General features: G+C 41.0%; 1 protein-coding gene across 1 annotated transcript in view; it reads left to right on the plus strand.

The window, feature by feature from the left end:
- The window catches only part of ACOXL (acyl-CoA oxidase like), a 424,164-nt gene that overhangs the window by 100,923 nt on the left and 307,982 nt on the right, over positions 1-15,259 (plus strand). Inside the window, exon 5 of the mRNA XM_075864464.1 lies at positions 13,939-14,037. Coding sequence (XP_075720579.1) covers positions 13,939-14,037 — 99 coding nt within the window. The remainder of the gene's footprint in view (positions 1-13,938; positions 14,038-15,259) is intronic.

The following is a 15,259-nucleotide window of genomic DNA, read 5'->3' on the forward strand; positions in this document are numbered from 1 at the left end:
GCTGTTGGTACAAACCTGGGATCATGTCGCAAAGCTATAGTTTGTGTAAACGTTGCCAATGGCTTTGTGAGTTTGTCCTTGAGAGGTCATCTGTGTAATCACTTCTTTATGGATTGGCTTTGTCAAGGTCACATGTAAAGGAGATGTGCATTTAAAGAGGCTCTGTCACTCCTACATAATGTGATCGGTGCTGTAATGTATATAACAGTGGTTTTTATTTTGAAAAACTATCATTTTTGAGCAAGTTATGAGCAATTTTAGATTTATGCTAATTAGTTTCTTAATAGACAACTGGGCGTGTTTTTTTTGTTTTTTTTTTACTTTTTACCAACTGGTTGTTGTAAAGAGGAGTGTATGACGCCGACCAATCGGCGTCATACACTTCTCATTGTTTCAGCCCAGCTTGATCCACAGCACAGTGTGATTGTGCAGTGAAAGAAGCTGGGCTGGAACAATGAAGTGTATGACGCTGATTGGTCAGCGTCATACACTCCTCTGTACAACGGCCAATTGGTAAAAAGTAAAAACACGCCCAGTTGTCTATATCATAAATCTAAAATTGCTCATAACTGGCTCAAAAATGTTAGTTTTTCAAAATAAAAACCACTGTTATCTACGTTACAGCGCCGATCACATTATGTAGGAGATAGGGCATGTATAATCTGGTGACCGAGCCTCTTGAACCCTTTCATGCCGACAATCTGTAGATTCACGTCCTTTTCACACATACCCCGTGCTTCCATGGCGTGAATATACAGATCTCTGTTCCAGCCGGCATAGAGGTGTGAAAAGCGCTTGGACGCCGGCTGTGTCAGTGTACCCGGCTCCCCAGCAACCTGTTCTCTGACAGCCGAACCGATTGGTACGGCTACAGAGAATATGATCACCGTTATTAACTTCTTCCTGACCGAACGCAGTAAATTCACGTCGGCGCTTGCTGGACTCTGTGCAGCGGCGACGTGAATTCACAGTGGGTGTTAAAAGCGCGATCCGGGTGTCTCAGAGTAGTGCCGACACCCGGATCGCGCTGTTAACCCCTGCCTCAGATCCCGGAGACATGGCCGGGACCTGATTGGTTCAGGTCCCGATCATGTGATCGCAGGGAAAGTTTGTTGTAGCAACAAACTGGAGAGTTTGTTGCTACAACAAACTTTCCCGGCGACCGATTGCGGGTGCTGCCGTCGGTTGCATGGCAAAACCGGAGGCCATAAAACAGCCTCCGGTCTGCCATTCACGGAAGCCTATGAGGACCAGCTGGTCCTCATAGGCTTCCTGTCAGTGTGACTGTCAACGTCACACTGACAGTTTATAACACGTTACACTACCTAGGTAGTGTAATGTATTATTGCAGCCATGAGTGCTGCAGGTCTTCAATTAAAACAAGTAAAAAAAAAAAAAAAAAGTGATAAAAATGTTTTATACAAGTGTAAAATCAAAAAATGCTTTTTTTTTTCTATAATAAGTCTTTTATTATGGGAAAAAAATAAAACGTACACATATTTGGTATCACCGCGTTCTTAACGACCCCAACTATAAAACTATAATGTTATTTTCCCCGCACGGTGAACACCGCAAAAAATAATTAAAAATCAATACTAGCATTACTATTTTTTTGGTCATCACCCCTCCCAAAATATAGAATGAAAAGTGATCAAAAATTTGCATGTACCTCAAAATAATACCAATAAAAACTGCAACCCGTCCCGCAAAAAACAAGCACTTACATAGCTTTTTTGACTAAAAAATTATAGCTCTCAGAATATGGTGACACACAATTTAATTTTATAGAAAAGTGATTTTATTGCGCAAACGCCACAAAACATAAAAAAAACTATATACGTATGGTATCGCCGTAATCGTTCCGAACCGCATAATAAAGTAAAATTGTCATTTATAGCGCACAGTGATTACTGTAAAAAAAGGACAAAGAACATTGTCAAAATGTATGTATTTTTTTGTCACTTTGCTTGCCAAAAAATCGAATCAAAAGTGATCAAAATATCACATGTAACCTAAAATGGTACCAATGAAAACTACAGATTGTAACGTAACAAATAAGCCATTTGCATGGCTCCGTTGGAGTAAAAATAAAAGTACTGGCGCTAAGAATATAGCGACAGAAATTGTGCAGAGTGTCCAAAAGCGGATAAGATTGGGCACCATTTATCAGTGCGACACCGGCCACACATCTATGAATTATTTATTTACCCCATTATTATACCTTCTTATTATGCCCTGATGTACTCTGCCCAGCTTTCATATGCCCCCACATTATAAACTAAAATATCAGCAAAACCCCAAACAGAACTATTACCAAGCAAAATCTGCGCTCCAAAAGCCAAATGGCGCTCCTTCCCCTCTGAAAAATGACATTTTTTTAAATATTCTTTCAGAAAAAAAAGTAGATTTTCATTTTCACAGACATATTCCAATAAATATAGTTAAAGACCTGTCAGGTCAAGATGCTAACTATACCCCTAGATCAATTCCTTGAGGTGTGTAGTTTCCAAAACCACTTTTGGGGAAATTCCACTGTTTTGGCACCACTAGACCTCTTCAAACCTGACATGGTGCCTAAAATATATTATTTATTTTTTTTATAAATTCTTTTATTTTGATTTTGTATTATGAATATCAACAGACAATTAGACCGAAATCATCAGAAAACACTCAGATGAGTTATTAACCATGGCCACAGGCCCGATACCTACATTACATAAATTCAAAAAGAACAACATGAAGTGCAACATCTCTGAGTGATTTTGTAAGGCTTGCAGCTATGCACCCTGAACCCGCAGCGATGCATAAAATTCCATTGCAAAACAGAAATATAGAAAAGGAAACCAGAAAAGCGCAGAGACAAAAGGAAGGGAAAGAAAGGATAGACAAGTGTCTGACATACTTGGGCCTAGGGAGGGAAACCCTGAGCCATGATGACCTTGTATTCCTCAGAGGATTGAAACCTGATCCATTCCCGCCAGGTTTTGAGGAAGGTAGAGTGAGACCCTTTCATTGATGCTGTGAGGTCCTCCATTCTCATGATCTCCTGGATCTTGTGACACCACATTCCAACCGACGGAGGACATGTCCGTCTCCACAATGCTGGTACACATGCTCTCGCCGCGTTCACTAAGTGGCGGACGACTGAGCGTTTGTACATGGGCAATGGCATCTCACACAGATGGAGCAGAAATAGATCTTGGCAGGGTGAAGTCCGTAAATTTAGAGGAAATGCGCCACACCTCAGACCAAAAATCAGCCAAGAGTGGACAGTCCCAAAAAATGTGTAAGATTGTACCCACCTGGTCCCCACATCTCCAGGACAGGGGTGAGACCGCTGGGAACATAACGTGCAATCTGGAAGGCACCCTATACCAACGAGACAGTATTTTATACCCTGCCTCCTGATATCTGCTGGCCATGGAAGACTTGTGTGTCATATTAAACAAGCGATCCCGTTGTTCAGAAGTGAATGTGAGCCCCAGATCCTGTTCCCAGTTTAGCAGGTAGGAAGGGGGGAGCTGATTAGGTGGTGAGACCAAAAGCCTGTATAATGTGGACAGAGAATGTCGCATTGTGCCCGTACCTGTGCATAAAAGTTCAAACGGAAAGCTAGCCCGCGTATACTCCGCTGGGTTGGGTAAGCTCACCAGGAAATGTCGTATCTGGGTGACCTGCCATGTAGAAAAGGGGGCAGGGTCTGACAAGGACTGTATGAGTGTGTTCGACATCCAATTTTCTTCCTGCATGAAATGTGTCGCACGTCCCTTCCCCGCCCTCCACCATAGCAGGAAGGGACCACCTTCCTGCCCTGGAGGAAAAGCAGGGTTTCCCAAGATCGGGTACATGGGGGAGGGTGACGGAGAGATCCCTGCCCTGGGGAATATTCGTGCCGCCACTGCCAAGGTGGGCCCGATCGACGGGTGCGTCCGTGCGGCTAGGGGAGTATGATTGCCTAACCATGGTAGGGTCTGCAAGGGGACCGGTAGGAATGTCTGTTCCATAGACACCCATTCCTTAATCTCCGTATGTCTGAACCAGTCTATGATTCGTGCCAAGTGGGAGGCGTGGTGGTAGGATATAAAATCTGGAAGACCCACACCCCCCTCCCACTTTGTACGAAAAAGCAAGGAACGGGCGATACGTGCAGGTTTCCCAGCCCAGATAAATTTGTGTAGGAGAGACAACAGAGATTGAAAGAACGGGCGTGGGACGTGTATCGGGAGGGCTTGGAAGAGGTACAGGATCCTTGGCAAGATATTCATTTTGAAAATTGCGCACCTCCCAAACCAGGTGAAAGTACCAGAAGTCCATGCGTCCAGGTCTCGTTTCACCCGTTGAAGCAAGGGAGGGAAGTTCACTGCATAGAGGCGAGAGAGGTCCCCCGGAAGCTGCACCTCCAGATATTTAAGGGAGTCCTTTGCCCATTTAAACGGGAAGGACTCTGCCAAATCGTCTACCAATTTTTGCTGCAGCGAAATGTTGAGGGCTTCGGACTTCTGATAATTAACCTTGAAGTTAGACAGTTGCGAATATCTATTTAATTCTGCCATGAGATTGGGCAGGGAGATCCGGGGGGACATGAGGAAGAAGAGCAAGTCGTCTGCATAGGCCGCGACCTTATAAACCCGTTCGCCCAGGGTTATGCCCGATATGTCTGGATTGGATCGAATATGACACAAGAAAGGCTCCAAACATAGTATGAAAATTAATGGGGACAGAGGGCAGCCCTGTCTTGTGCCATTGGTTTTCGTAAATGAGGAGGAGTGATATCCGTTGACCTTAACCTGTGCCGACGGGGAAGAGTAAAGACCTGAGATCCACTCTATCATGTGTGTTCCTAAGCCCACGTGCCGCAGGGTAGCCTGCATAAAGTCCCAGTTGACTCTGTCGAATGCCTTTTCGGCATCCGTTGACAGAAAGCAAGTGGGAGGGGTAGCAATGGCCGCTTGGTACATTAAATTGATCGCTCGCGTGGTATTATCCCGTGCCTCACGCGATGGCATAAAGCCCACCTGGTCTCTATGAATCACGCTGTGAAGGAGCGGAGCCAGCCTCTGTGCCAGTATCTTGGCAAAAAGTTTCAAGTCCACATTAAGTAGTGAAATGGGACGGTAATTCTGGCAAAGAGAGGAGTCCTTCCCTTCCTTCGGAATGACCGTGATGTGGGCCCTCAAGGTGTCTCGGGGAATGACCCCCCCCTCAGTAATGGAATTGAATGGCTGGAGAAAGTGGGGTGAGAGTAAGTCCGCATAGACCCTGTAATATTGAAGGGGCAAACCATCCGGGCCTGGTGCCTTCCCCGTGGGTGAGTCCTTCAGTGCCCATGCCAGTTCTTCCGGGGAAATGGGTGCCTCTAGAGCCGTGATTGCCTCAGGAGGGATACACTTCATCCCTGATGACCGGAGATATTGGTCAATCTTTTCCAGGCGACCTCCACCGTCCGCAGGAGGTGGTGCACTGGGAAGATTATAAAGAGCGTGATAGTAGGCACAGAAGGCTTCTGAAATGTTTTGTGGAAGCTGGAGTCGGCGATTTTGTGGACCTTGAACATAGGGGACGTATGTACGGGCGCGGGTCTTCCTAAGTGCTCTAGCCAAGGTCCTTCCGGGTTTGTTACTAAATTCATAAAAATGACGTCTACATTTAACTATGGAGGCCTTCGCCTTGGCCAGACATATTGAACGCACCTGTTCTCTCAGCCGTCTCAATTCCGTCCCCACCTCTCTATCCTGAGTTGTCTTATGTGACTGCTCCAGTTTGTGTATTCGGGTCAATAAGTCCCTCAAAAGTGCCGTTCGTTCCTTTTTAAGTTTAGTACCCACCCGGATGAAAGCCCCGCGCACCACGCATTTGTGGGCTTCCCAGATGCAAAAGGGATCTACCCCTGCTGTGACGTTTAGTGCAATGTACTCCACTAAGTCCCTGCGAATCTCCCCAGCCACCGTCTGTTCCTGAAGAAGCGTCTCCCTAAAATATATTCTAAAGAATGGAGAACACAAAATCCTCTAGGTGCTCCTTTGCTTCTGAGGCCGGTGCTTCAGTCCATTATCACTTTAGAGCCACATGTGGGATATTTCTAAAAACTGCAGAATCTGGGCAATAAATATTGAGTTGCATTTCTTTGGTAAAACCTTCTGTGTTACAGAATTTTTTTTATTACAAATGAATTTTGGCAAAAAAAATAATTTGTAAATCTCACCTCTACTTTGCTTTAATTCCTGTGAAACGCCTAAAGGGTTAATAAACGTTCTGAAATGGTATTTTGAATAATTTGAGGGGTTCAGTTTTTAAAATGGGGTGATTTATGGGGTCTATCTAGTACATAAGGCCCTAAAAGCCACTTCAGAACTGAACTGGTCCTTGACAAAATAGCCTTTTTAAATTTTCTTGAAAATGTGAGAAATTGCTGCTAAAGTTCTAAGCCTTGTAACGTCCTAGAAAAATAAAATAATGTTCAAAAAACAATGCAAATCTAAAGTATACATATGGGGGATGTTAATTAGCAACAATTTTGTGTGGTATTACTATCTGTTTTACAAGTAGATTACATTTAAAATTAGAAAAATTATAATTTTTGCAAATTTTCTTTTACATTTTGACCAAATTTTTCCACTAACATAAAGTACAATATGTCACGAGAAACCAATCTCTGAATTGCTCGGATAGGCAAAAGCATTCCAGAGTTATTACCGCATAAAATGACACATGTCAGATTTGAAAAAATGGGGCTGGTCATTGAGGCATCGATGACCCTTGGTCCTGAAAGGGTTAAATAAAGTTTTTTTTTTTTTAATGGAAGCTTTGAAAGTTTTTTTTTTTATTTGTTTCTTTTCTTCTGTTTTACACAATCCTTTACTTTTTGCTATAGCCTAAGTTGCTATATTTTCCGATTTTTTTCAATTTGTACAAAACATCCTTCCGATACTTCACACCAAATAAATTCCAAGTCAAAATTGGAAAAATAATTTTGGTTTTCAAATGAACAACTTTCCAGTACTATTTGTGGGGATAATATTCTAGGTCATTTAATTTGGTTGCTCAATTTTATTTAATATAACTTTGACTTCTTTATAGTGGTGACAAAAAAACGCTTAACAAAAAAACGGATGTATAATATGGAGCTGTGTTCAAGGGAAAACAGCTCCTGATTTTCAGCCGTTAATCAAACTAGCATTTTTCACGGACGTTTTTGGAGCTGTTTTTCTATTGAGTCAATAAAAAACGTCTCAAGAAGTGAGATGCACTTCTTTTTACGCCCCGTCGGAACAGAACGCCGTATTTCCCATTGAAATCAATGGGCAGATGTTTATAGGCGCTCTACTGAAAATGGCCTGTGTGAACATACCCTCAAAAGCCTTGTGGACAGGTTCACTTATGGGCAACAAAACGCTTTTTTTTTTTTTTCTAGAAAATGTTTCTGATTGAAAACTTTATTTGCCCACATATGTAAAAACCACAAATGTTAAAATGGATAGGGTGTGGTGGGAATAATAAAAAAAATGCTGCAGGAAATGTATCTCCATTTAGATTTAGTTCCATTAACCCCTTAAGGACAAGGCTATTTTTAGTTTTTGTTTTTCCCCCTCTGCCTTCCAAGAGCCATAACTTTTTTTTTTTAATTCTTTTTTTTTTTTTTAACATACTCTTGTGCTTTTGTTTTTTTTTTGTGGGATGCTTTTTATTTCTTAATGTACCATTTTAATGTACAAAAAAATGGGGACATTTTGTTTGGGGTTTAGTTTTTTTTAGGCTGTTACCGTGCTATTAAAAGAGCATGTTAACTTTTATTTTGCAGGTTTATATGATAGGTTTATATCTTTTTTTTTTTTATGTTTTACTACTTTAACAAAATAAAAACTATGTTTTAAAAAATAAATTTTATGTCTGCATATTCTGAAAGCTATAGCTTTTTAATTTTTCCGTCGATGGAGCTGTGTTACTGATTGTTTCTTGCAAGTTGTAGTTTTTACTTTGCCAATTTGTTGTCACATAATGCTTTTTACTCCATTTTGTTTGGGGACGCAAAGTGACCAAAACTTATTTTTTTATATGGCATTCACTGTGCAGCAATAAATAACGTATTTTGATCGCTGCCATGTTTCCACGGGCCTATGATCTGGAACAAACGTTCGTATGAGCACGAGTTTGCCCATCATCGGTTCGTGTAAAGGGCCTTAAGTCTCATCCCTATTGTGAGTTCTCTAGGGGCCACTGTGAAAAAAGAAAAATTCAACATTTTTCTTTTGCAAGTGCATTGTAAAAAAAGAAAAAAAACACATGTTTTCTTTAAAAAAAGGTTTAGAATAAAAAACCTTTCTAAAGATGTCATTTTCTGATTTAAATACTCCCTTTAAATCACATTGAATACCTTTAACCCTTTCCCGACATTTGACATACATGTACGTCATAGTCAGGAGGGGAACGTATGGAGTGGGCACAGGATCGGAGCTTTCTCCATACGCAGCAGGTGTTAGCTGTATATATTGGTATTGCAAGTCCTCTCGTGGCTTTGTCAAAAGAAAAGTAAAAAGGCTCTGGCTCTTGAAAGATGGGGATGAAAAATGTAAACACAAAGAACACAAAAATTAGCTGTGGCGGAAAGGGCATAACAATTTTGTCATTACTCTATATTATATTATAGACACATTATGTCCGTCTCCCTTTAAGGAAAATTAGGTATTGGAAAGGAGATTAAGATTGATAGCCAGTTATACATGTGGGGTTTTATTGACCGTTTACTCCCCCTGCTGTCAGAGACGTCCGTTCACTTGGATGCCTCAAGTGCAATTAAGACCATGTTTATGCGATTGTGCCAGTATTTAGGAATACATTTTGTGGCTAAATGCTTACAGAATTCACTCACATTCTGCCGGCAATGCTTGTGGATAGGGTATTTTATACCCCCTCACACGTTTAGCAAAATATCAGCACGGGACTAATGATTATGCTGCCGATTCTTAAAAGCTTCAACATGCTCCATTATTATTTAGGATTAGATTACAATGGGGCTCATCCACATGTGGATCCGCTGGCCAATCCTTGACAGAAATCCGGCTGTAGTTTTATGCCACAAATTTTCTCAAATACTCATGCTGTGACGTGTTAAAATACCCTTCGAGAACTATTGGGGGAAATGACTTATACTAAATTTGCTTTTTATCTGTTTCTAATGGGTATAATTTTTTTGTTGTTTGTTTTATTCTTTGGATCTCTGGTCCAGTTAATATAAAAGGTCTTTGTTTATCCTTGCATATGTTTTGTAACTACCGTAATGTTTAGCCTCATACAGAAGATTAGGTTTCACTATTACTGTGTGTGAGGTGGATGTATGCGCAATACAAAAGTTGTTCACGTACTCTGCATGACAGAGGTTAATAAAGTTCTTCTTAGGGCGTACCTAACTTTTCAGGTGACTTTTCAGAATAAGCGGTCATATGTGTGTACATGTGGAATACCACTGTTTCTGGCCATTATATGACTTGTATCCTGCATTAGTTAGTTAGCCTTTTTTTCCCTCTGCGGGCTCTATATATAATTCTCACTTGTATCTGAGCTAGTGGGCTAATGCCTATCATGTCTTCTATACACTGCATACATATGAGAGGAGAATCCTGCTCTCTATCTATCGCATATATAGAAACTGCGTCAGCATAGAGGAGATTATACAGCAGTAATGAGCAGTGTAGCTGAGAATCCAGCACAGGTGTGACATTTTATTGTCAGACTGTTTTTCTTACACTGCTCCTGCTTCCACCACCTGCTCTCCGCTCCCCTCTCCATACACTCGTATTGGCAGGCAGCGTTGAGATAGCCCCCCCCCCCACAGACACACACCTTCTGCAGCCCATCAATTCTACACTGTAACCAGGGACAGACTTTGCTTGACAACATTGGGTGGACAGCAGATTGCAGGAAGGTAAACCCCTTGTGGCAGTAACTTCACACAGAATTTGCATTGATAAAACCACTAAATTTTAACACTAAATTACAAAGTTGTTTTATATCAGGTAAACTATTAGATTAGTTTGTTGTTTGAGACGTTCGTGTCCATTTATGCTAAATTGTATGAATAATTCACATATTCTGCTAGTGCTCTGCCCATCCATAAAGAACATTTATTTATATAGCGCCAACGTATTCCACAGCAGTTAACAATTTAGAGGTAGCATGTACAAACAAAATATACAGAGTAACAAACTCATTGACAAGTCAAACAAGAGGAATGAGGGACCTGCTTTAAAGAGCTTACAGTCCAATAGGAAAAAGGGGTGACTCAATAGGTAAAAGTACCTGATGTGTACTATAGTCCAGCCATCTTTTTGTACAAAATTGGGGAAGTCTCTAGCCGTGATATCTCTCCTTTTGTTATGGGGGTATTGTGGCATCTCTCATCTCCAAAGGTGTGTGTGTGTGTGTGTGTGTGTATTCATATGTATATGTTTTTACGTACGGACCTGTTTAACCTACTTAGGCCCGCACAATGTACATGTTTGTCAAAAGTTGATACTAACTACATTAACAATTCTAATGTTGAAATCTCTGTGTGGGAACAGATTAACTTTCCCGTGCTCATTTTCAATGCTACCAAGACTAAGGGCATTTCCAAACTCTAGTCGTCATTCATGTTAGCCAATGAGTGGGTACACTTAGTCTCAATGTTTGTTACACTTATTAATTACCCTGTCATTACAACATGGCCAAATTAAAGGAAAACCTTGAATGACTATAACCCTGATTTTTCGTGTAAAATACTATAATAGAATTTACTTTTGTGTCTTTATCGTTCTAGAGGTTCATTGAAGTAAAAATTTGCTGAGATAAACCTTTGGCGAATTTGTGGGGGTGTTAATTGTTAAAGGGAATGTGTCGTTAAAAAAATGTTTTTTTGTTTTTTTTTTTCAGTTAAACAGTTGGTATATAAGTGATTACACATTTGTTTTCATTTTTTCACAAGTCAGGAAATAATATAAATTAGATTCTAATTTTTAACATTTCCATGTGCTGGTCACTAGAGGGAGCAATTCCCCAAACTGCAGCATTGGCAATGTGGTAAAGCAACCTCATTGCTTTATGCTGCAAATTTGGGGTAGACACACTCGCTCTAATGTCCTCACACAATCTCCCTCCCTTATCCTGGCTAGTGCCAGGAGGAGGGGGGGGGGGGTTGAATCTTCAAACCTCCTCCACTGTGTTGCCATTTTCTGAGCGAATGCACAGTGTAGGAGGATTAGATACAGTGGTAATCAGACAGTATAACACAAGCATACACGAACATAACTTACCTGCTCCTGCCGCCTCCGCTCCTACACCTTGCGTCCTCGCTGCCTTGAACATATGGCCGGAAGCCGCGACCGGAAGTCGTCATCTTACTGTCCGGCCGCGGCTTCCGATCCACATGAAAATGGTGCCGGATGTCGCTCTACCAAAGACCTTCCTTTTGGTCTGTGTGGGAGCAGCGCATGCGCCGTTCCCACACAGACGGCGAACGCTATAGTGAATGGAATGGCTCCCGTTAGCATTCTCTATGGGGATGTATGTGCCGTATTCCATCTCTGTATGTGTCGTTAATCGACACATACAGAGATGGGGAAAAAAATGGCAGCCCCCATAGAGAAGTAAAAGTAAGAAAAAAGTAAAAACTACAAAACGATAACACAAATAAATCTAATTTATTTCAATACCATACTAAAAGCAATATTATATAAAAACATTTTTTTTCGTGACCACTTCCCTTTAAAGCATAACTATCACATAACTATCACAAAAAAAAACAACAATTACTCTTTATGCATCTGTAAATAAATATTGGATTTAGATTCTGTGAAATTTTGTGTCCAATCGGCATATTTTTTTTCATCTTTTTGCATTGTTTTGGTTTTACTTTTTCTGGAATGCTTTTTAGCCTGTGTGCATATCTGTTAGGAGCCTCTGATACGATACATCACTGCCATTCACTTCTTTTGTGCTGATGGAGTAGAATAATGGAAACGACCAACGCAGATGTGAACAGGTTTTTTAGGCAGCCATCACATCCCACAGTGCTGTGTACTGCACTCTGAGTCCATGAGATGTTTTCCCACTTCTTCTCCCACCTCTTACAGCATGTAGTCTGAGGGTATATTCACACGGAGTGTTTTCAGGTGTATACGAAAACGCCTGAAAAATTGGAAGCGGAACGTCTCCAAACATCTGCCCATTTTGTTCTGATGGGGCGTTTTTTTTACAAAAAACGGCACGTAAAAAGACGCCTGCGAAAAAGAAGTGCATGTCACGTCTTGGGACGTTTTTGGAGCCGTTTTTCATTGACTCTATAGAAAAATAGCTCCAAAAACGCCGCAAAAATCGCGGGGGCTTAATTGTCTGAAAATCAGGAGCTGTTTTTTCCTTTGAAAACAGCTCCATATTTTCAGATGTTTTTGATTTTGTGTGTGCACATACCCTGACAGACACCCAGTAAAAGAAGATGGGGCATCAACCCCCATCCTTCTCTCTGTCATTTTCTAGTTTCTGAATATTTACGGACCGCCTTGCAGGCAAGAAAACTGGAACTACAGACTGCCACTTTCCCCTTGTAAGATGTATTACAAAGTTTCATATATTCAGATGTACCACTTATTTCTAAAAAAAAGGAATTCGAATGATCGGAATGCTTCAAGTAGTCGCTCACCTTTTAATCAATGGTTTAGGTGCGTCTCTAATTGTCTCATTGAGTTCACAAGAATGTTAAATTCTGACTGGTTTAACACCTTAAGGCCAGGATCACACACACTGTTTTGTAGCAGTTTTTGGCACAGGTTTTTTTTTTTGTTTTTTTTTTTTTAGCCAAACACAGAAGTTGGAGCGACAGAAAAGAGATGAAGATTTTTTTTTTCTTTTTACCTTTCTTTCCTTTTGGATCAACTGACTTTGGCTAAAAAAAAAAAAACTAAGCCAAAAATTGCATCAAAAGTGTGTGTGAGATTCTGGCCCAAAGGCTATGTAAACCTTTGAAGGCATTTTTTTTTTAATCCTGCTTTTTATTTAATTTTAAAACACTATTGAATTGAGTTTTAATTAAATGAAATTTTTAAATACAGCCTCTATGTATGCTGTATACGTAAAAGCTGTATTTTGCGGTCAAAGCCGAATGCGTCAGGACAGACTGATTGACGGCCCCCTTTGAACACTGGCCCTGCTGGTCAGAGGTATTTTCTATCACATCTAAGTTCATGAACTTGGATGTGGTGGGTGATCGCTGGATCCTGCATCAGAGACACGCAGGACCAGCACCGTCGCAGTCAGTCCTGCAGACCTGCCAGATTTGGCTTTGACTGCAAGATACAGCTTCTATATATACATATACAGGATACACTGAAACTGTATCTCGTAAGCAATTCTTTTTTAAACCCAATTCAAAAGTTGTTCAAAATTAAATAAAACGTTTTATTTAAAAAAAAAATAATGCCCTTCAAAGGTGTGCAAAGCCTTCAAAACCTCTACAGCCTTGTTAAAAAGCAAAATATTAGGCTGGGTTCAGACGTTGCGTTCAAAATGAGGTTCTTTGCTGCAATCTCAGTTTTGACATGAACGGACAGAAAACAAACAACACATTTTCAACGCACCGTGTGAACCCAGTCTTAATAGTATACATGTGTTAATGAGCCAGACTGCAGGGAGTTTTGGGATAATTATGAACCTGTCAGATCCACAGCACGTTTAGCACAGCCATAATTAGAATAGTAATCAAGACATCATGATCCATGAAAACCACTAGCCTGCTTGTTGATAGTTTCCAGGTAGCAGGAGTAGAGCTAAAAAGAATAAGAAATTATTAATCTGTATTAAAAACTAGATTTTACATGTATTGCTTGTGTAGCTTTAGCAAAATTTATGTGTGTATGAGAACATATACGTTTGCTTATTCAAATTGTATGTTTCCTTTTATCTTCATTACAGAATCAGGAGTTTACAGGAATGTTTGCAATGACAGAACAAGGACATGGCAGTAATGTAAGAGGGATTTTGACCGAGGCTTTGTTTGATCCAGTGACACAGGTAAGTAACGACCATTTTCAGATTTAAGTAATGTCTTGAAAAGAAGAACATTCTGTAATTTCCCGAAGGTTTAGCCTTCATGGACACTTCCCTTTTTTATATATTAGGAAAATAATAAGGGAAGTGTTCTTTAATTTTATAGTCCAAATTCTTGCATGTAGAAGTCAATATTAGTCTGTAACGGCTGTATACTCACACGTCCTCAGCGTCTTCTGACTTTCGTCGCTCGAATCTTTCAGTCTTGGTTGCTCGCGGCCTCACACACAACAGATGCTCACCTCCAGGCTTGGCTAATACTGCAGCTGCTAGGGTATGCGCTGACCCTTTTCCTCTTAAAGGGCCAGCACGCTCCAGAATTCCCCCAGCTTTCCTGGGTATAAAAGGGATCCTCCCATATTGCTCCAGTGCCTGAGTAATTAGGTTCCACACTAGCTGCCAGCTGTTTTCTGCATCGTGTTTTCTTTGGACTTTCTGTTAATGACTTTTTGCGTGAACTTTGACCGTTCCTGACTGCTGCCTGCCCAGACCGTTTGCCTGTTAATTGTGACTACCCTCTGCCACCTACGCTATACCCGACCTTGCATACTGTCTCTGTACCACCCGCATCAGCCATTGCTAAGGGAGACTACTCTGATGGAAGCGACCTGGGGATACTACCATACAAGTCCACAGCTCCGTTCGGTGGTTAAAGGGTGAAAACCTAGTTATCCCTTCGACACTGCTCCCTAGTTTAGCCCTACACCTAATCCCTTAGTAACACAGTGGGTCCACAGTCAACATCCTTTGTTGGCCCCGTGATAGTCACTACTTCCATGGCCTTCATGACCATAGTTCGCACATTTCAAGTACAGGAATCGATTTAACATTATTTTATTTATAATTTACATCCACTTGTTGAAATGACAGTGTCGACCTTAATATTACGGCTGCAATAATTAACAGGCGATATTCCCGCAGTATGAAATAGGGTTTAGATAGATTCAAAGCTTTCTAAAATCACTGAAGACCAAATTCTGAATCTGGACACTTGCCTATCCCCACCGATCTCTCTAAGGGTATGTTCACACGGCTTATTTTCGGCCGTTTTTTCAGGCTGTAAACGCCCGAAAAATCGGAAGCAGTACGCTTCCAATCATCAGCCCATTGATTTCAATGGGAAAAACGTCATTCTGTTCCGACGAGCCGTTTTTTTACACGGCCGTCTTGAAAAACAGCCGTATAA

The sequence above is a fragment of the Rhinoderma darwinii genome, chromosome 4, assembly GCF_050947455.1.
Source record: "Rhinoderma darwinii isolate aRhiDar2 chromosome 4, aRhiDar2.hap1, whole genome shotgun sequence".
In the NCBI taxonomy this organism is placed as follows: domain Eukaryota; kingdom Metazoa; phylum Chordata; class Amphibia; order Anura; family Rhinodermatidae; genus Rhinoderma; species Rhinoderma darwinii.